This window comes from Chaetomium strumarium (genome assembly GCF_033439665.1).
Source record: "Chaetomium strumarium strain CBS 333.67 chromosome Unknown B0T15scaffold_5, whole genome shotgun sequence".
Taxonomy (NCBI): Eukaryota; Fungi; Ascomycota; class Sordariomycetes; order Sordariales; family Chaetomiaceae; genus Chaetomium; species Chaetomium strumarium.
In genome coordinates, this window is record NW_026944433.1 from 2154041 (window position 1) to 2174607 (window position 20567).

Consider the following 20567-nt stretch of genomic DNA (forward strand, 5'->3'; position numbering starts at 1 on the left):
TCTCGATTCTCGAAGGTCTTGGCTTCAATCACAACGTGGACCCAACCGATTATCGACGGCTCCTGGGGTGGGCGGGCGAAACAGAAATTGCAAATGGCGCCAAGGCACGGCCGAACACGTGGGCCCTTGTCTGAGATCCGGACCGAAAAATTGCTCGGGTTTCCCCTCCCCTTGCTCTAGGTCAGCTAGCGCCGCCGATCACCGAAGTCGAGAAAACTTGAGATCGATTTGCCAATACGTAAAGAATTTCCTGATTGCTTACACTAGGTTCAAGTAATTCGTCACCAAAAAGTTGCCACTACGAGAGGATGCGGAATGTGAGACTGTCGGACTCGGACCGGTGGCCGCCGCAGACGGGGGACATTCGTGCACCAGGCATGGATGGCTACATGCTACCATGCTACTACCCTACCTCTACTGATGGTGAGGCATTTGGTTGCTAGCGTTGCCTCCTCCAAATTGAATGTAACCAGTCATACTCAGCTACTAGTTCAATGACTACCTGGTGCTACTAGTAGTAGTTCGCTCAAAAGCCGAAAGGACGACTGATTTACTCCTTTAGATACGCACCTACCACCTACAGATCCTAATATTTTCCCTTCCTACAGGCCTTCCTCGTCTACAGCTTCCTCGATATACAAGAGACCAGGTCAATGGACATTGTTGTGCCTATCGGTCATGACACAGCAGTCTCCCACATCCGTTTTGCCAATGGCTGCTAAGGGAATCGGTAGATTTCGTAGGTGGTTCTCAAACGGATATTGCCTGAGGTACTTTAGGTACCTAGGTAACCGTCGTGCTCGCGGCGGGCTTCAAGCTCTCTTTCCGCACCTGATAGTCGCTATGCTAGATGTGGCCTAACCTGGTTCTAAAGGAAGGGCATTATCTAAGACTGATGGGCGATCTGTTGCTACACCTCATTGTACTCGGTTGCACGGATGGGCCTCCGCACACCGATGGCTTGGATATATACATATGCTATATTATGTCCTTTCTACCTTTCCCATGGAACCGATTGTCACATTGCCTACTCAACGCTGTTTGACTGACCAGCCTCTAAACTTGTGCGTAGTGCTAATAGAAGATCCGTACTCGCTGACGCATTACACCATGAGTGAGATGTGCGTTTTCATCCCTTAGCATCTCGGTCTTCTTTCACGCCCCGTGACGGCCACTGCACCTGGGATAACGCAGTTTCCGATCCTATTTCGTTATCGCAGTCTTTGATCTTGTAATCCTTAACATCGCGTTAGGATCATCCCTTGTATATGGTTCGTGACAGAGTGATGGCACTTGCAGCTGGATAAGTCTGCATGAAGCAGAATGCAGTTGAGTCAGTAGGTCAAGGTGACCTATGCCTGTTGTTCATCCCGGTTTTAGCCTCGATCTGGGAATTGCAACGGGCCGTCCCGATCCTCTCGGTAGCAAAAGTCAACCCTTTATTAAACCTGGAGCCTTCGCAGGGCTGTGCGGGACCCGTCGTCCAACGACACATGAGATTGCAGAGGCCGTATGCGGGTCAGTGTACTGCAAGCTTCGGTTCTGCACTCGCATATGCAATACGTCTGTGGAAGCTGGTTCGCTAGTGGAGAACGCCATCGAGGAAAGGACCCCGAAAGCCCATCATCGACGAAGGAACTGGTGCCCCCGCCGTCAGAGGCACAGCAAGCACCGGCCTTTGAGGCCACCCTCGATCTTCTCAATCTCTGTTGTATCAACGACAAGGAATAACGGCCTATGACGGGACGCCGACGTGGAAGGCAAACGTCCTAGCCCTTCCCTTGATCCATTCCATGGTCCAAGGCGGGTGCTGGTTGGAGGAGCGATATTCCTGCGTCGGACGTGGACGAGAACAAGCTAATGTGTTGTCCGAACTGAACACGAGCCAAGGAATGGAGCGGAGAGCACGAGAAATCAGGATTCAAGGTTTATTAGACTTGACCGCTCCTCAGACTTGGTGCAGCTGTTGAAAGCCGGGGAGATGGAATGAAATACTGTGCGATATTTTAGGCTTCATGAATAGTACTATGGATAGTCTATACGCGTCGTCGGTCTTTAGATGTGAAAACTAGGGGATCTTAGTGAAGGAGCGGGACGCGAGCCCTGTCTACCTATTTTGTTGATTAGCTCGAGGAGCTTTGTTGCTCGGGACGAGGGGGTGGCGGTACGCCGGGCAGATCCCACGAAGAGTTCTCGAGGTGGACTGAGAAAGACGTCAGTACCTTCGGCCTCGGGCTTTTGTAACTGCCGACGGTCTTGGATAACTGAAGTGGGGTGTGATTTAACGTAGGTGAGGAAAGGGAAGCGCTTATGCCTATAAACGCATAGAACACTAGTACAAGCTATACAGCCAACAACGGTGGACTATCACACCACCACACATCAGTGACATCACCAAGTTAACCTCCACTGCCACAGCCCCCACCCACATACAGCAGCTTCCCGTATCGCACCAGATTATAGCGCCATTTATTGGTTTAATTCCTTCCGTCTGTGCTATTGTATATATAATATACCTTAATTATAACTGAATCTACGGTACCCGTAGACAATGCCAGTGTACGTCAGTCTTGTAGATGTCGCCCCATTCCTGTCGGCTGGAGAAGTGTGAAATACAGGAAGCTTATCCCTGCCAGTCTCCGTAATAATGCGGTCATAGTGAGAGTGCTCTCAACCGGAGCGTCGGACTCGGGGGTTCAGAAGCGCGGCGTACAGAAAGTTAGCGTGCAGTCCACGTCTCCACGATCGGCGATCGAGCCTCGAGGAGTCGAGACGGCCCCGAGTGCCGCTCCTCCCGTAGTGCCGCTCAAGAAAATCCACCGCGTGACGCGGGAGACGTGCAGTACTGTAGCATGTAGGAGTGGACGAGTGGTATATAAGCCCGTGGTTAGTTAGATCCAAGTTCCAACCCGCCTTTCGATTTAAGCGGCGCTAGCTGCTCGTGCTCATATTACGGACTACTTGCTCTACATTGCTGTACAGTGTACAATACGCCATCTTTGCTCTCATATTTACTAACTCGCCTTCAGCATGGCTAACGACCCTCACAACCTGGCCAGGACGGTCCAGCTGTCTCCTGGTGCCACCCAGGGTTATACGCATGCCGGGACCCAGACAGAAGAGAGTGCACAAAAGGCATCTGAGCTGCTCACACTCAACCATGCCCGGTATCACGTACGATGGAGCCACACTTTCCACAGTAGGTGGGAAACCAGGCCGGCTGGGTGTGACTGGGTCCAAACATGGGCACTTATGGCTAACTAGTAGTAATAATAACTCCCGCCCACGTCCAGACCACATCGCTCACCACCTCCTCACCATCTGGGCCCTAGGGGCGTCGCCCGAAGTGATCCAAGCCATGTTCGACTACAACACGCCCTACCAGGACCCCAGTGAGCGGCCCCATACGGCTGTGTCCACGTACCGAGACCTGCAAGACCCAGCGGTCTTTGGGAGGTGTCTCGGAGAACACGACTGCTACGTCGACTTCCTGAGATTCTTCGAAGACGAGGTCGCCGAGAAGGGCGTGCCCGCCGTCATCAACGAGTACCTCCTCAAGGGCGACGAGCGGGCCGACGATCTCTTTGGCCGCATGCACGCAGACCTCATGCATCCCATCATCCACCTCGGCTGCGGTCTGGAGTTTTCGCAGCCGAGCATCGTGGCCGAAGCGCTGGCGCAGGGCTGCATCCACCCCAACTGGCCCAAGACCTTCCTGCGGGCCACCGAGGAGCACATCCGGTCCAACCGCGACCCGGACCCAGACAGGGACGGGGACATGCCAGCACCCTCCACGCCCATCCTCGAGATCCTTGACAGCATGCGCCGCGACCGGGCCATCGCCGACGCGGTGCGCGACGCGGACGGGCTCAACAAGATCCCCGACGGCCTGCTGAAGCGTGTTCCGGCGGACTACCTCGCGCGGCACCACCTGGGCCGGTTCCGCGTGGCGCCCGCGCCCGCAGAGCTGCGCCGGAAGACGGCCGAGATGGTGTACACGAGCGCCTACGTGCTGGGCGCGGCGCAGCGGCCCGGCAAGCGCGAGAAGCTGGACTTTGTGGCGCTGCACTGCGTCACGCTGGCCGTCTTCTACCCGGCCATGCTCCATGAGCTGGCCTGGCTGACGGACGCGCAGAAGGCGCGCCTGCTCGAGGCGAAGGTGCGCGTCGACGCCGTCGTGTACGCCGGGTGCGGCTGCCCGGCGCTGTACCCGGAGCGCATCACCGAGTACGTGCCGCGGCGGCCGGCCGACGGATGGCCGGAGCTCGTGCGGCGCGCGGTCGTCTACCGCGACGAGGGCCACGCGGCGAAGTTGATCAGGGCGCTCCTGTGTCTGGAGCAGCTGGCCGAGCCCGTGCCTGACGGGTTTCCCATTGCGAAGCGGGATTTCATCAAGATTGCGCACATGGCCATGGACTCGATCGAGGCGGCGCTCGAGCCGGGCGGGAGCACCATGCCGGAAGAGGCGGCGCGGGCCATGACGGAGAGCGTGGGCCGCGGCGGCGAGATGATCGCGAAGAATATGAAGAGATGGGTGTACTATAACGGTCTTGAAAGTGCCTGGCAGTATGTTCCGGCGAAGGGAGAGCCACGCGCCTGAGGGGGGGAAAGTGAAAATCTTGCCTTTCGCACAACTGCAACTGATGACTCAGCAAGCACGGGCCAGCTCCTTGCCCAAAGTTTTTGCCGGCCGAGAACCCGTTCGCGTTCCCGGAGTGGGGCCGGCTCTGTAACGACTATAAATAGCGCCGGCGTAGTCTCAAGGTGCTCAGACCAGCTGTGGCGCGGTGATGTACCGCAGGGACCCACTACCATGCTCAGGCAATTTGTAACGACACACTTACGAGTCATAGTCGAGAGAGGTCCTAGCAATTAAGAACGGTAGGTGGTTCGCAACAGTAGGTATTTGCATTGTTTAACCACTAAAGCTTGAGGAGGAAGTTCTCCTCCCATATAGGGCGTTTCGCCCTAGTATTTATATAACATCGAGTATCTCTCGCCACTATACTGCTACGCTCTATAGGGTTGTTCCTAATCCCTAAACTCCATAGTGTCAACGGTAACAGTGCCTCAGAGACTACGCAGAACCACATACAACTTAGCACCCATCATACTTGCCGGTCACTAGCTGCCCACGGTCGCCTCGTCTGGACAACTGTATTCTTTTTCTTCCCTCACCCCGATAATCAATGGCGGCCACTGCAGTTGAGGATGCTCGCATAGCCGAGGCCATGGAATATTATCTCCTAAACATGGCGGGCACGGTGCCGCAGAATACGGTCAAAACCTACAAGCCCAAACAGCGAGAGTGGAAGGTTTGGCAGCCCCCTCCTCGTACGACTTCCAAACCACGTGCTGACGCCATCATAAGAATGCTGCTCCAAGAATTGGGACCCAATCCCTGAGGATTGGGCCGTCAGGCAGCCAACCTGGCCGCTAGGGCGACCGCTCCCCGGCGATCTCGTTGACGAAGGCAAGCTGCTCCTTCTTATAAAGGCGGAAGTCGTAAGCCGACTCTTCCGGAAAGGGTCTCGCCTTGAGAAGCAGAGGAAACGCCGTCTAGACGCGGCTGCGGCCGTAGGACAAGCTGCCGCCGTTTGGCGGCGGCGGCGTGATGAGAGTAACGCGCTTCAGCCCGGCTAGTTAACCCGCCCTGTGCTCCCCCGCTGAACCCTTTGAGCAGATGAGACCATCGATGTCGCCACTACGCGGCGCCGCCCGCAGCGGTAGCGACCAAGTTCGAGGAGGAGGAGGACGAGCCCCTGATCGCCGCCCCGGCTCTTGAGCTCGCCTACAACTCTGTACGTAGCTACATCGCGGCCATTCAGAGGCTGTACGACGAGCAGCAGAGTCGGCACATCAACCCGGCGCCTCGGCCCCAAGGGATAGCCCTCAAGGCGTTCTATTTCTTTTGGCGTTGGCAAGTCAAGCGGGCGGAGCCGTTTCCCACCTTCCAGCACAGTGAGGACTGGTACGATATCAAGGTATTGCGCCGGTCGGCAAAGGAAGCGACGAGGGAGCTCTCGACGCAGACTGCAAATTCGTGGACGTCGAGGTTGTATGCCGCCTCTGGAATTAGAACTTCTAGGATCTCGCATGCTCCTCGTGTTGCGGCGGCACGAAACGCCGATATTGATGGGGTGCCGGAAGGGCAAGTAAGCCAAGAGCTTTCGATTTTGCATACTGTCTCCATCTTGATATAGATTATATCTGGGTCCGTGCCGACTGGCCAACTCCTCTATGGAGATGCTTATACGGACTAGATACGGCGCGCGGGTAGATGGAATAACGGCGACCAGATGACGGGGTGTTACCTTACATCTCTGCCTTTCGAGTTCATGAGGTCTACAGCCGACTTCGACTCTGACTGGTCTGGGTCGTACTTTCTACCCGGGGACACCGTTAAACCGCCATTCGCACTTCGTACGCGTATATGGCTTTCTCTCGATGAGTGGAAATATATCCGCGATACAGGATCATCGTCTGTAGAAACGAACAAAGCCGCAGGTGCATTTCTCGAGCTCCTGGTCTGGTTTCGGGATGTGTTGTTGCAGGACGCCGTCTTCCTTTAGAAACTGTACCCCCGGCATCCTGTGTTTCAGGACCCAGTCTTCGAGAGTCCCCAGTTCGAAGCGTTTGCGCTGCAAGTCGAGAACGCATGCCATGCGGCCGAGGAAGGCAGTTATATGGCCACTGTTGATCGAGCTACCCCGCCGTTGCCGAGAAACCGCGTGCCCTATCGAGCCAACAAACTGCCGCGAACCTATGGATCGAAAGGGCGTTTGTTGAGCTTACACAGCAGGCTCAGAGGCTGGAAAAGAGGATGCACGAGCTCTCTAGAGCGTCGTACACTATCAAGAACGGGGATCTTGAGCGCAGATGGCCGCCGGAGGGATGAAAGGGGGTGGTTGCGGCTGTTCTTTTCTTTTAGCCAGTGTTTTAGTTATGTACAAGATATAGTAACCACAGTACCCCTGAGATGGAGAACTATCGTGAAATACGAAGCCCTAAAATCGGTGAGTTAAGCCTAACAGATTAGTGGATTAGGCGCCAAACTTTAGGGTGCCCGACCGGCCGGTTCCAGGGGGTCGAAATGACCCCCGGAATTGAAACTCGCACATCTCGACAAACCAAAGCGAAAGCATTACTTCTGGAGGGCATCTATCAACGCTTTTTCGAAAGATTTTCACCGCGTGATTGCCGGACATTACGGGAGAGTTGTCAAAATTACCCCTCTGAAAGTGATATCTAAGGGCTTGGCGGTTTTCTGCGAGGTTTCCCAAAGACGCGCCATACGTTCAGACCTGAGATATCACATCGTTATCCTAGATATTGTTCTTCTCTTTGTAAGACGACGCTAGCTTCCAAGCTTCTCCATCATGTCCTTCAGCCTCTTGGCCGACCTAGCGATAGCAGCATTTTCGTCCGTTTCAAGCGGTATTTTGATCGTCCTCATGATGCCCTGCCTCCCAATGACCACAGGCAAGCTGAAACAGCAGCCGAACTCGGGCTGGAAGTGGCTGATGGGCTGGATATCCCGCCGGTCGAAACTGACCGAAGCACAGATGCTTGCCACGACAGAGCCGACCCCAAACGGTGTAGCCCCTTTAGCGTAGAAGATGCTCTCTGCTCTCTCCTTGCACTCTGCTGCCAGTTGGTCTTGTCCGAAGCCGTCGGGCGGGACCACCTTGTGGAGCGGGATGCCGTTGATGGTTGCCGACGACCATGCGACAACCTGGGAATTGCCATGCACGCCCAACACAGAAAGTTGGATTGAATTGACAGCTATCTAGGTAAATACGACGATTATTAGCACAGATACTGTAAATTGACGTTGGTTGGGGCAATGGGTACTGGTAGTAGCACGTACTCCGGTTTTGTCTGCCAGCAGACCACGAAGCCGCACCGACTCGAGGAACGTTCCCGAGCCAAAGATCTGGGACTTGGGTAGCCCGCTAAGTCCTTGGGCAATCGAAGTGAGGAGGTCGACCGGGTTGGACACGACAAGGACGATTGCGTCAGATCGGAACGGCGTCATAGCCTTCACCACGTTCCGGATCACCGAGACGTTGCGATGCATATGCTGGATGCTGGTCTCGCCTATAAATAGTATTAGTTAACGCCAAGGAGAGGTAAGCAATAGCAAAAGGCCAAGGCCTCGGCCTCTCTCTCCCCTTCTGTATCCTTGCTTACCCAAGCTGTACTTGGACCCTGCAGTGATCACCACGATGTCGCATTGGCCTGCCTCATGGTGCGTGGCCGCACGCACACGCACGCCGCCGCCAGCGGCATAGGCAACATCAGAAAGATCGCGGATCTGAGCGTCCCGCAAGTCCACCTTGACATCAACCAGGAGGAGCTCGCACGCGGCGGACTTGAGGATAAGTGCATACGCAACGGCGCCGCCCACCTGGCCGGCGCCGACAATCGCGATCCGCAAGGTTGACTTGGTGTCTTGGGGAGCCATTTTTATGCATTAACCCTCGGCTGAATCTCCGTGATGCTAGGGAGATGGTGACGAGTACAGGATCATAATATGGATTCAAGAGTTGGCACTGGGTGAACAAATATACAGGTGTGCTGGTGCAGCGTGACGTAAGGTGACGTCGCCGGTTCTTCAAACTCTCATTTGTCAAACATGTCATAATGAGGTCAGTATCGTCCTCGCCATCACCCGACGACAGAGAACATGCTAGCCTAGGGATGCACGCACGTGCCATGCTCAAAAATGTGTCCTGAAGTTGGCCAGTGGAAGTATGATAGGCGTGTGTTGCGTGCTATCATACCCCATGATTCCTCGAACTAGTTTGGCACGCCCATCCGCGAGCTCTAGGATTTGAAGGCTCTGAGCGAGCACACCAAAACGGGCCGATGTTACGCGTTGCGGACGATGGGAGCCAAATGCAATATGCAGAAATATGAGTGTAGAAAAAGATGATTGATTCCAATGGAACGGTGGTTGGAAAGCCAACAGCCACGAATTTATCATACCGCAGTAATTGGGCACCAAAAGATGGGCGAAAACTCAATTTATGATGATGTCTGTGTCTGACTTGTTCAAAAACAGTTCCAGGCACTTCCCTGATCCTGAGAATCACTAGTTACCCCGGAAGGGCCCTTCCTGGCCACCTGCCAAATCCAACATGTAACTGCATGTATGGCCAAAGCTTCCATGCGGCCAAGATTGCCTGGCTTAGCAGGAAGGACACAGGCAAGGCCTATGGCTCGATGGTTGTTGTTGGAATTACCAATAGCCACGACACCACGATTGAACTGGAATCGAGAGCTTCTGAATGGGGTTATCACGTATGCCGAGTGGTCTAGTCTCAGGTGCTCAGACCAGCTATGGCACGGTGATGTACTGCAGGGACCTACTACCATGCTTAGGTAATTCCATCCAATCAGAATCCCCGTACAACACCAGCGCCAGCTGGTCTAAGCTAGAGGGAACTTTTTCGCGGCTTCTGTCACTAAGAAAGACCTATCTACTATGCTCAATTCTACTACTACTAATACTATACGTATATATAAAAGGTAGATATAATTCGAATTAGAAGACCTAGTGTTATGAACTAACTATATAGGGCGGCCAGCTAGGGTGTAGCCCTAAGACCCCTGGCTAATAACTACCTAGTAACGGTAGGTGTGACAAAACTAGGCAGTCTTGCCTCCGAAAGGGTTTGCTGGTCGAAGGTAGTGTGGTCGGGCTATAGATCTCGGTAAAGTCAAAAGGTTCACAATAATGCAAGTCGCAATGTCTGCACAGTAGTGTCATGAACTAACCTGCAGAGGCCGGTGGGGGCCGACCTGCATGGCCAGCGGGTGAGCCCGCGACCAATCATTACAAACCAGGAAGGACCAATGAGGATTGGGAAGATTGGGAACAATGCCAAGGACGATTGTTCCCTAGGAACAACGCCAAGAAACGTTATTCCAGATAGAACAATGAGAACAACAGTTGTTCCAAATGTTCCAGCGATCTAGGTACGGGGATACCTAGGGGATGAAGCTGTATATAGTCCTACCATTCTGTCACTCATGCAGATAGCTAGCTTCCTCAGTGAGCAATTCAAGCAGTAGCCTTCACCTACTGTGCAGACATTGCGACTTGCATTGTTGTGAACCTTTTGGCTTTACCGAGACCTACAGTCCGACCAGCAGATACCTTCGACCGGCGAACCCTTTCAGAGGCAGGACTGCCTGTGGTTTCGTCACAAACCTAGAGTGCTGGGTGTCTGGGGCGCCATAATGGTGGGTAGTATCTTCGATCCGAACCGTGGTAGAGTCAAAGGGAGTGAGCAACGTATGACGAAACCATAGACAGTCTTGCCTCTGAAAGGGTTCGCCGAAGGTACTACTGGTCGGACTGTAGATCTCGGTAAAGCTAAAAGGTTCGTAACAATATAAGCTGCAATGTCTGCACAGTAGGTAAGGCTACTGATTGTTATTGCTAACTGAGGATGCTAGCTATCTGCATGAGTGACAGAATGGTAGACTATATACAGCTTCCTCCCCTAGGTATCCGTGTACCTGGTTCTGCTGGATCGATGATATCGAACATCGATCCCATATCCCCGCTCTGGCTCGACGGGATCGAACCTCGATCTCCTCGACCCTTTTCCGATTGGTCCATCTGGAACCATAATGATTGGACGCGGTCACCGCCCGCGGGCCATGCAGGTCGGCCCCACCGGCCCCTGCAGGTTAATTCATGACAGTAGAGCACTCATCCTGAGTGGTCTGAAATTGCTCGTCAGGTACTACTAGTATATCGAGTTATAGGTTGACACTTACACAACAGAAGTGTTGTCGGAGTATCGGCATACAACCGCAGTTAAAGGGATGAGTTGTATCGCAGGGAGTACGTGGTGGAAACAACTATGTTTGAGTGTGTAAGCAGACGCCGTGAAAGGGAGACATATGAAAGCTATAAGTTGCCCTGACCACACAGTCGCATGCGCCTCTCCAAGCAGTGAGGCTGGCAACGAGGAAGGTAATTATATGAATGTGCATAATGTCTGGCAGCGGTTGGATTGTTCGTATGTTGCTCCTATAGTAGCAATGGGTGAGAGACGTTTGAAGGGATAAGAGGGGCTCGCTAGCCATAATGCCCGGTTTTATATAATATTTCAACTGGTTCTGATGTAATGGTCAGGATAGCACCTGCGGATGGCACCTTAGGATAGCACCTTCGGATAGCACCCTCGGTCAGCATCTGCGGCTCCCCGAATAGCGCCCAGAAGTATCCTCGGACAGTACCCTCGGCATCTCTACCAGACAGCTTTCCGAATGTTGACTCTTGCACCTGTGCCCCCATCGCGGATCTTGCGTCATGTTGGAATCAGATCGATCATTTTCGTCATATTGACGTCACTCTAAGAGCATCATATCAACCTTCTATATTCTATGGATCCGGTTGCATGTACCGGGCACCGTGCGGCTGCACTAAAGGTGGGCTGGAGGAAACATCGGCGGCAAAGGTCATGCTCGTCTTGGACAAGAAACACCGTTGTTTTGCTGATTACTGACGGGCTCCATCGACCTATATCTACGTCAGCAAGATCGAGGGCCTCCGCGACGACTGCGTGGCCTGATGCCGCGTTTCCTGCGGGTGGAGTTGAGCTCGGTTGCCGGATGCCTTGGGCCCTGTCTTCTCTTCACCTTCCGAATTTATGTCCGTCAAGGTCTAGACTCTGTCCAGGAGGTGCTACCCGACACGAGCACTTCAGCACCTAGTCTGTATGGCCTTATGCCAAAGGACCAGCTCGTCAGGCTGTGCAGGCACTATGGTCTCAAACTCTCTGGGAACAAGGCAAGCTTGATTGAGCGGCTCGGGAGGTACAAGACGGCCCCCGGTTGGCACTAGGCCTAATCGGCTTAGCTTTTTCCGAACTTCACGAGATTGTACCGTAGTTAGCACCTCCAAGGTACCTAGCCATCTTTTGGAGTCAGCACCTCCGGATAACGTTTTCGGATAACACCCTCCGGGCGTCGAGACGATGAGGTGCGAGACAATGGCGTTGGACCCGACTTACAACGCAAAGGAGGTGAGCCAGGTCCAATACGGCGAGTAGCGCGATGGATGACCAAGCAGCCCCCTCGTCGCGAAGTGGACGAGCGGGCGGCAGCCGAGAAGCAGAGCAAGAACCAGGGAAATCGCGTTGGTGATGCCAAAGAGCTGGAGGTTGTCGATCCGGATAGGGCACAGGCCAGCCGTGACGTTGCGAGGAGCGATGATCCACTCGATGGGGATCGGGGGGAGAACGACGGTGCCGTTGTCCGTCGTTCTGTATGGCCTCGTGTTGACACCACGTACCAGCTGAATTCCGGCTTGGTGCTGGCCTGACCCGCTGGCGCCTTCGGCGTCCTGGAGAACGGGTCGACACTCGCCGGTCCGGGCCGCCACTCCCAGACGATAGTCTCGTAGCGTGGATCAATGAACATTTGCTGATGGATCTTGATGGGTGGGTGTTGACGACGGACGAAGTGAAGTCGCTCAGATGGGATTTATGGCTTCCTCCCGCACTTTCTTATGAGATACAGAGGTGGACAAATGTGGCTGCTCCTGAGGGCGGTGTGATTCTGTTGGGTGGAACGGGCTGCGTGAAACTGGCATCTCCAGCCGCCGGGAGAGGGCCGCAGGATGAGGGGTTTGGCATTTCTGGATTTCAGGGTCTCTGGCGCTCCCACATCTACAGGCAGTTTGAAACCACAGAGTTCCAACAACACACACAAGAACACATCACCGAACGACCCCCTTCCAGTGCTCTTGCTCTGAGCAACTACCATCTGAAGCTCGTTGCCCATTGCCCAGAAAGCGGTATCTCCCAAAAGCTCCTGAGGGCCGTGTGATTCCAATTTAAGCAACCCCCTCAGCGCGATTGGGCTGAGCACAACGGGCCTGCTGCTGCATTGGCAGCCTTCTTCCCGCATCCAGTACCTAGGTATGGACTACGTACCTACTATAGGCTACGTACATATGTACATCATCACTGCTCCTTGTTGCGAATGGGTGTGAACCCACCTTACTGCTTATGTCATCTGTACGCCCGTCTCTAATTATAGAGGCACTGAGGGAGCAGCCCCTTTCCGACCTCCGTTATTAAAGTGCTTACTTGGGCCTCACGATTGACAGGTCCCATGAGTCTGCTTTGAAAGCTCTGCTCGCCAGGCGCGGGATAGATGAAGTGCGAAAACCCACCCGTCGGCCAGCAACTCTGTAGAACCTGCTTATTTACTAGTAGTACATTATTTCTACTCTGCCCCGCTAGTTACTTAGTACTCTCCTCCCCGAGGCTCACTTGCCAATCCGACTACACCAAACATTCTCCTCCGCCACGATATCCAACACCTGCAGCTACCTCGCTGTGTGGTCAAACAACTCCAGATTCATGGCTCCTGGCTGGTGTCTCGATATTCCCTGTTGCAGTCAAAGGGTTTCTCGAACATCAGCCCGCCGAACGTCTTCGCCCTGAAGGCCACGTAGGGAGGGACCAGCAGCGAACTACTAGTACCACTGGTGCAGAGATATCGCAAACAAACTTGTCGAGGGCGGTTGCACTGTGATCTGTGAACCGTGATTGCATACTAGTAGCTGACCAACAGAGGAAAGATGCTCGCTGTAGCAGGAGATGGCGCCGACCATGAAGTTCTGCCGTGGGGCGTACGCGGCAAATGGGGACCACCAGCTTCTATCCTTTGCTGCCGAGTTCCTCTCCCCACGGCATTGTGAAAAGGTTGGCAACCGCTGTAGCCGCTGATGGCCCACCACAACAACCCCAGGCGGGTCTTGCAGTAAAAGCCAAGTACGTCAGCGCCCTCTTCCTAGTATGTGTCACCGGACTGTGCCTTTGTGTGCCGTTGATCAAGCCGTCCGGACGTTGGCCCACTGGTTCCGCGTCATCATCGCTCTGCAACCAACATACAAGCGCAAGCGCTTGGTCAGGTTTCTGGGGCCGAAGATTCAAACCTCCTCCGCAATGAGACCCCTTGCGCTTTGCCGTGCCCTGAATAAATTCTGTGTCGCCAGGTAAAGGGACTCAATTCGCTTGGGAAAGATCAATGACATTCCGGCTGTAAAGTAACATGACTATGAACATTACGTATGTCGTTATAAGCGTTTCGTGGCGTTGGGGGGTATCAAGACTTGCGGCGTTGAGCCGGCGCTCGTCCATCGTGTCGAGAGTGACGGACGTGGAACGAGTCTTTTCGCGGCGGATGAAGGCCCGGAGTACGGGAATGGAGGCAGCGATGATAGTTATCGAGCCTTCTGCATCTCCCCAGATGGTGACGGTCACGGTGTCCGCGGTTGGTCCGTTAGATGAGCTACCACTGTCTCTTCGACGGTACCTTGGCTGCTGATGGAGTTGATATTCTAGGGGTCTCCCGTGAGCTTGGGTAGCATCGCCATCTTGACAAAAAATGCAACGCCAGCACTGCAATGGTCTATTAGCTGGTTATCTTTAGACGCAGGATTGGTGAGGGTCCGTACACTATGCCCATGCTTATAGCAACTGCAACGCCGAGTCGTTCTCTCGTACTAAGTGTTTTGTGCATGTGGAAGAGAATCCTTCAGGGGAGGAGCGCGAGGATTACATCGGACGAGCCGGACCAGCCTTGGCGGAGTTGAATCAGTCCTGATGACTTCTTAAGAGATCGACGGAGAGATAGTAATTACCAGCCGACCATTGTTGATACAGCACCACGATTTTATAGGGGCCAATACACCAGCCCTCGATGCTGTCATCCCAGATCTTGGCAAAGGGCCGGCACTTGATCCACATCAACAACATGGCGGTGCCCTTGATGGCGTTCATAGTGATGATATATAGCGTCCGGGAAGCAACGACTCATCATCGACGCGCTGGCCGACCTGCACGACGCGATCTGGAGGAAGAGACAATAGTTCAATATGTCATTGAGCTGCCTGAACGTGCATTTTCATCTAGGCTGAGTGGTGTGGAAGATATGGCCAACCTTCAACTACGCGAGCGCGACGCACCTCCTGTTGGCAAACGCTACGCCCACAACTTCGTCAAACGCCAGTCACGGCTCCGTACGGGATATTCACGTAGATACAACTACCAGAGGGCCAAGTGCGAGGATCCAAAGGCCATTGCCGGGTGGTTCGTGCTTGCACGGAACACTGAGGCGAAGTACGGCGTTGTGGATGACGATGTCTATAACTTCGACGAGACGGGGTTTATAGCGGGCACCATCTCCGCGGGTACGGCGGTTACAATCTCGGACGGTCTTAGTAGCGTGAAGCTCGCATTGCGAACCATCAAATAGTTCCTTGACGTCAATCCTGACTGCTGTGGGCCAGCTTACCAAGGGTACGATGGCTGCAATGCATTTCGGTCAGAGGTCTCTGCGTTCCGCAAGGCCAACGAGGCACTAAGCAAGCACCGGGGAGCTCAAAAAGCACGCGTGAGGCCTGGAGAATCACTTATGTACAAGATGCACAGGATCTACTGGATCAGAAATCATGAGTACGACGTTGCTGAGAGGATCGAAGACGGCATCGGCCATGGTGGTGATCAGTGAAAGCGATCCAGATGTAACAGCTGCAAATAGCTGCACGCCAGATAGGACTATGTTTGCTACCAGGGAGCCGTACACGGCTATTTGAAAACGTAGCGCCTCTGCGGCAGCCTCGGTTCGCGCGCGGGCTTGGTGCTCGTCAACGGTCTGAAGCAGCCTCTAGATTGTCGCGTTCTGGTCTTCATAAAAATGACGGACGTTACGTGCCTGCCAGCGAGCAGCCGAATGCGACTTGATAAAACATAGCAAGCACCAGATGATCCCCCAACCCCTGACAGATCCGGAGACGATTGTACCTCGGCAGCGACTTGGGATCGTTGGGCGGCAGCAGACTCCCGGCAAGCGGAAAGCAGACCGAAAGGGTCGCTGTGTTTGTGTGCGGCCCGAAAGCTCGGCAAGGTAATGTCTTGAGCCACGCTCGGCTGCCTTTTCGGTTCCCCTAACACCGGCAGAAGATGATGGCCCCACCAGTGCGGGCGGAAGGTAATGCTTCGAAGTAAGTGATTCTCCATCGTGGTCTAAAATGACGTTTTTTCAGACTGTTAACGTTAATGGGAAACGTTGTTTAGCTACAGTACATATCAGTCCGTGGGTTTTTATGGAAATCGGAAGTTTCCTTACACTTGGCAGCCGTCAAAGTGTTGGAAATCCTACAGCCACAATTCCACAGTTACAGGATTGAAGGCTCTTACGGAGGCGGTTCTGCAGCTCGTGGAGGCAGCAGAGTGTTTTGGGAGCAGGGCAATACTATTGATTGTTCTTGCGGTGCTCAGATTGTCATTTACGCTCATGTTCAAACACGACACCGGGTCTTCTCAACCTGATAAGTTACCCTTTCCTCCTTTCCTCTGTATGTAAACAGCGATGGCAATGTGTGATTGCAGGACATTCATCGCAAAGAGGCACTCATCTTCTGGAAAGGTAACTGCACGGTGTGCATTTATGGCGCGCTAATAGATAAAATCAATCATGTCCGTGGTCCTCACTGTGCACAACAGTAGTTTTACAGTTCATGCCAAAGGGTGGTTGGCCAACCTCGTGCACAAGGACGTGCTAATGCACCATATTTAAACAGCCGTAACTTGATCCCCGCCTCCTCAAGCTAAGGTTGATGTCGCACTTTGTAACTGTGGATTTGAGGAGCATTGAATGAAAAGCAAGAGAGCACTCTGTACTACCTTATATGCAACGCTAGGCCAAGCCTAAGACAGATACACTGAAAATTATGCCCCCTCGCTATCGGCCACGTGCTGCTTCACTGCAAGAAAGCTGTCGGGGCTGACAGAAATAGAATTGATACCGGCCTCGACCAGGAACTTCGCGAAGGCCGGATGGTCGCTTGGCGCTTGTCCGCAGATGCCAATTTTGCGGCCCGCCTTGCGGGCCGCCGAGGTGACCCGTGCAATCATCCACTTAACCGCTTCGTCCTGCTCGTTGAACAAATCGGCCAGCTCACCAGAGTCGCGGTCGACGCCAAGGGTCAGCTGCGTCAGATCGTTGGAGCCGATAGAGAAACCGTCAAAGTGCTCGGCGAACTCGGCCGCCAGAATGACATTGGACGGGATCTCGCACATGACGTACACTTTAAGGCCGTTGTCGCCACGCCTAAGTCCGTTCTCAGCCATAACTTCCAGCACCTTCTTCGCCTCGCCGACAGTCCGGCAGAAAGGTATCATCACGATGGCATTGGTGAAGCCCATCACTTCGCGTAGATGCTTGATAGCGCGGCACTCGAGCGCGAAACCCTCCTTGTAGTGCGGCGAGTAGTAGCGCGACGCGCCGCGGAAGCCGAGCATCGGATTATCCTCCTTTGGCTCGAACTCAGCGCCGCCGATGAGGCCGGCGTATTCATTCGTTTTGAAGTCGCTCATGCGGATGATGGCCGGCTTGGGATGGACAGTGGCGCAAAGGGCTGCGAAACCGTGCGACAGCTTGTCGACGAAGTAATCTGGCTTGTGGTCGTATCCGACCGTTAGTCGGACGATCTCCTCCTTGGCCTTTGCATCCTTCAGCCGGTCAAAGTGGACAAGCGCCATGGGGTGAACCTGAATAGCGTTCGTGACGACAAACTCCATGCGGGCAAGGCCGATCCCGTCAGCTGGAAGTCTCCACCAGCGATAGGCCGCCGCAGGATTAGCAAGATTGAGCATGATGTTCGTCCGCACCGCCCGCAGCCCGGTCGGATCCATTGTCTTGGTAGTAATGTCGGAGATACCCTCGTATACGAAGCCGATGTCGCTCTCGGCGCAGGAGACGGTAACATCCTGGCCCGTGTGCAGCACGTAGGTGGCATGAGTGGTACCTACGACGGCCGGGAGGCCCAATTCGCGGCTGACGATCGCGGCGTGAGATGTACGCCCGCCATGGTCGGTGACTATGGCCGCAGCCCGCTTCATGATAGGCACCCAATCCGGGTCAGTGGCGCCCGTCACCAAAACCGAGCCGTCGATAAACTTGTCGATATCTTTGGCGGCTTCGATGAGGCAGACGCGGCCTGAGACAGCCGCATTGCCGACCGAAACACCGGTGGCCAGAACACGGCCCTTCTTGCCGACGTCGTAGGTTTTGAATATGGCAGAGTCACGGCGAGAGTGAACGGTTTCCGGCCGAGCTTGGACGATAAACAGTTCGCCCGTAATGCCGTCCTTGGCCCATTCCATGTCCATCGGGCACCCGTAGTGCTTTTCGACCGTACATGCCCAACGCCCTAGCTGGAGGATTTCGTTATCGCTAAGCACAAAAGAGGCTCTCTCTGCTTTAGAGGTAGGCACGTTGCGGGTTCGCGTTTCGTCACGGCCGTAGATCATTTTGATCGCTTTCTCGCCGCGCTTCTTCTCGATGATCGGGGCCAGGTTGGCATCTCCTAGAAGCGGTTTGAAGACTTGATATTCATCGGGGTTGACAGTTCCCTGTACGATATTCTCTCCGAGTCCCCAGGCCGCGTTGATAAGCACAACCTTACCGAAGCCACTTTCGGTGTCGATGGAAAACATGACGCCGGAGCCACTGGCATCGGAGCGAACCATACGCTGCACTCCAACCGAAAGCGCGATCTTCATGTGATCGAATCCTTTGGTTTGACGATAGCTGATGGCTCGGTCGGTGAAAAGCGAAGCATAGCAGCGCCGGCATGCATCCAGGAGTGCATCTTGGCCCGTGATGTTCAGATAAGACTCTAGCTGGCCGGCGAAACTTGCATCAGGCAGGTCCTCGGCTGTTGCACTGGAGCGAACGGCAACACTCAAGTTCTCAGTTCCTGCTTTTGCCGAAAGCTGCCGATAGGCGGTCCTGATTGCGGCTGCCGCATCTTCTGGCCAGGTACCGCGGAGGAACAGACGTCGCACCGCATGGCCGGTCTCAACAAGACTCGCTTTGCCTGATTGCCATTCCGCGACCAGCGTAGCTATCTTCTCCCGGATACCGTTCGCGTCAATGTACTGCCAATACGCGTCTGAAGTCGTTGAAAAACCAGGTGGTACGGCGATCCCCTCGGCTCCAAGGGCACCGATCATCTCGCCGATGGAGGAATTCTTGCCGCCAACTAAGGCGACATCACTGCGCGTCAGATGTTCGAAACCACGGATCAGAGCACCGGCACTGTTGACGGCGTTCATCTTGTAGACTTCCGCCATGGATGTATACACTGAAAAAAAGGAGTTATGCCGTCGGCGAACTAGTGTTATGGAGTGCAGGTGAGATTGGACGTATCGACGGGCATTCGGTGAGTCCCAAAGTCAATGACTTTCGTACAGTCGAAAAGTCCGTTCTCCAAGCAGCCAGTCTAACTTGGCGATAGAAGCCTTCGTCATGTTTGCGTCAGACCTGAATGCTATGACGGCATGTAGTATAATCAGACCGTCACTGTGACGCATTACGCCGAGCAAACCCAAACCCATCGAGATCGGGTCTGGCGCGCAATAGGCCCCGTTATGGCAGCTCCGTGCCCAGCAGTACCAGTACCACTTATGTAGTTAATTAATCATGAATCTGCCTGCGTATTAAGGTATCTCTCGTTTCGTTGGTATTTTTTTAATTTCTTCTATTTCTTTTTTCTTTTTACTTTCTTTTTATTTTTTTTTTAATAATGTTAACTAGTTAACGATGTTATGTACTTATTGCCCAGTAAGACCCGGGACTCGACACAACGAGAAACAGGCCCCGGGCCAATGCACGTTCTTGCTATCTTTATTATCGTCGAGGGGAAAATCGGAGCATCGCGCAATCCGACTAGCAACCGTCAAATTTGAGCTACTAAAGTTACTCCACTATGTATAACGTATCTTATCAGCGAGCCGATCATATCAGCGAGCCGATCATATCAGCGAGCCGATCAATTTCCACCACACCAAAACATCTATCCTCAATTACAATACACTAACACTAGGAACCAACTATAATTACATCAGAAACAGCTGAATCAGACCCTTCTGCAACCTCCTGGCACGTACGTACATTATGGCCAGGCTTGCCGCACACACCACAGCACCGAACCTTCGTACAACCCCCCCCTGTACCACCACCGTCCGGCTGCGTTTCTTATACCACCTCCCCAACCACGGCCTTCTGGTCTAGTAGATCCTTTGCATCTTGTACTACAAGTGATCCTCCAAGCTGCATGCGTGTTCTTTTAGCTCTCCGGCGCTTGCTTAGTGCCTCGTTGGCCTTATGGAGCGAAGAGACCTCTGACCGAAGGAGGGCCACCTGGTGTATTATAGCCATCGTACCCTTAGTAAGTTGATCTATAGCACCTAATATTAAAGTTGGAGAGCTGTTTTGATGGTTGGCAATGCGAGTCTTGATAAGTGTTGACTGCGATTCGGCTTCTCGGGGGTTGTATGGTGTCTGGAAGACCCAAGATTATACAGTGCTAGGTCGTGAGGTTGGAGGTGTCGGTGTACGAAGCTTTACGTCTAGCGTAGAAAGGACCCTCTCTAGATCGTATAGTACTAGGCTAGCCCCTATAAAGCCACCCTATATATTCTTCTCTGTTATGGAAGCAAAGAAGGCCTCGCGAAAGCCGTAGA

The 20567-nt window shown here is 53.7% G+C and overlaps 5 protein-coding genes across 5 annotated transcripts; 3 read left to right on the forward strand and 2 right to left on the reverse strand.

The window, feature by feature from the left end:
• The first annotated feature begins 1251 nt into the window (after positions 1–1251).
• Positions 1252–2259, forward strand: B0T15DRAFT_536872 (uncharacterized protein). The gene has a single exon (XM_062869578.1). The coding sequence runs from the start codon at positions 1355–1357 to the stop codon at positions 1739–1741; it is 387 nt and encodes a 128-aa protein (XP_062720328.1). The 5' UTR covers positions 1252–1354; the 3' UTR covers positions 1742–2259.
• Positions 2260–2748: 489 nt separating this feature from the next.
• B0T15DRAFT_245526 (uncharacterized protein) lies at positions 2749–4844 on the forward strand. The gene is made up of 3 exons (XM_062863116.1): positions 2749–2886; positions 3030–3199; positions 3294–4844. Exons 2-3 carry the CDS (start codon positions 3031–3033, stop codon positions 4598–4600), a joined length of 1476 nt encoding a protein of 491 aa, XP_062720329.1. The 5' UTR covers positions 2749–2886; position 3030; the 3' UTR covers positions 4601–4844.
• A 2481-nt stretch (positions 4845–7325) lies between these two features.
• On the reverse strand, positions 7326–8620 carry B0T15DRAFT_536878 (lactate dehydrogenase/glycoside hydrolase). The gene is made up of 3 exons (XM_062869579.1): positions 8194–8620; positions 7871–8100; positions 7326–7789 (listed from the first exon to the last, which is right to left on the reverse strand). The coding sequence occupies exons 1-3, from the start codon at positions 8465–8467 to the stop codon at positions 7358–7360; spliced, it is 936 nt and encodes a 311-aa protein (XP_062720330.1). The 5' UTR covers positions 8468–8620; the 3' UTR covers positions 7326–7357.
• A 2832-nt stretch (positions 8621–11452) lies between these two features.
• B0T15DRAFT_536884 (uncharacterized protein) lies at positions 11453–12063 on the forward strand. The gene is made up of 2 exons (XM_062869580.1): positions 11453–11931; positions 12036–12063. The coding sequence occupies exon 1, from the start codon at positions 11594–11596 to the stop codon at positions 11864–11866; it is 273 nt and encodes a 90-aa protein (XP_062720331.1). The 5' UTR covers positions 11453–11593; the 3' UTR covers positions 11867–11931; positions 12036–12063.
• A 4402-nt stretch (positions 12064–16465) lies between these two features.
• Positions 16466–19496, reverse strand: B0T15DRAFT_536887 (uncharacterized protein). Its single transcript, XM_062869581.1, has one exon. It carries the CDS (start codon positions 19173–19175, stop codon positions 16767–16769), a length of 2409 nt encoding a protein of 802 aa, XP_062720332.1. The 5' UTR covers positions 19176–19496; the 3' UTR covers positions 16466–16766.
• Positions 19497–20567: the final 1071 nt, after the last annotated feature.

Coding starts and splice junctions, on each gene's coding strand:
- B0T15DRAFT_536884 (XM_062869580.1), top strand. CDS start 11,594: ATGCCGCGTTTCCTGCGGGTGGAGTTGAGCTCGGTTGCCGGATGCCTT.
- B0T15DRAFT_536872 (XM_062869578.1), top strand. CDS start 1,355: ATGCCTGTTGTTCATCCCGGTTTTAGCCTCGATCTGGGAATTGCAACG.
- B0T15DRAFT_536887 (XM_062869581.1), bottom strand. CDS start 19,175: ATGGCGGAAGTCTACAAGATGAACGCCGTCAACAGTGCCGGTGCTCTG.
- B0T15DRAFT_245526 (XM_062863116.1), top strand. CDS start 3,031: ATGGCTAACGACCCTCACAACCTGGCCAGGACGGTCCAGCTGTCTCCT. Junction 3,200..3,293: donor ATGGAGCCACACTTTCCACA/GTAGGTGGGAAA, acceptor GCCCACGTCCAG/ACCACATCGCTCACCACCTC.
- B0T15DRAFT_536878 (XM_062869579.1), bottom strand. CDS start 8,467: ATGGCTCCCCAAGACACCAAGTCAACCTTGCGGATCGCGATTGTCGGC. Junction 8,101..8,193: donor AGGGTCCAAGTACAGCTTGG/GTAAGCAAGGAT, acceptor TACTATTTATAG/GCGAGACCAGCATCCAGCAT. Junction 7,790..7,870: donor TGCTGGCAGACAAAACCGGA/GTACGTGCTACT, acceptor GTATTTACCTAG/ATAGCTGTCAATTCAATCCA.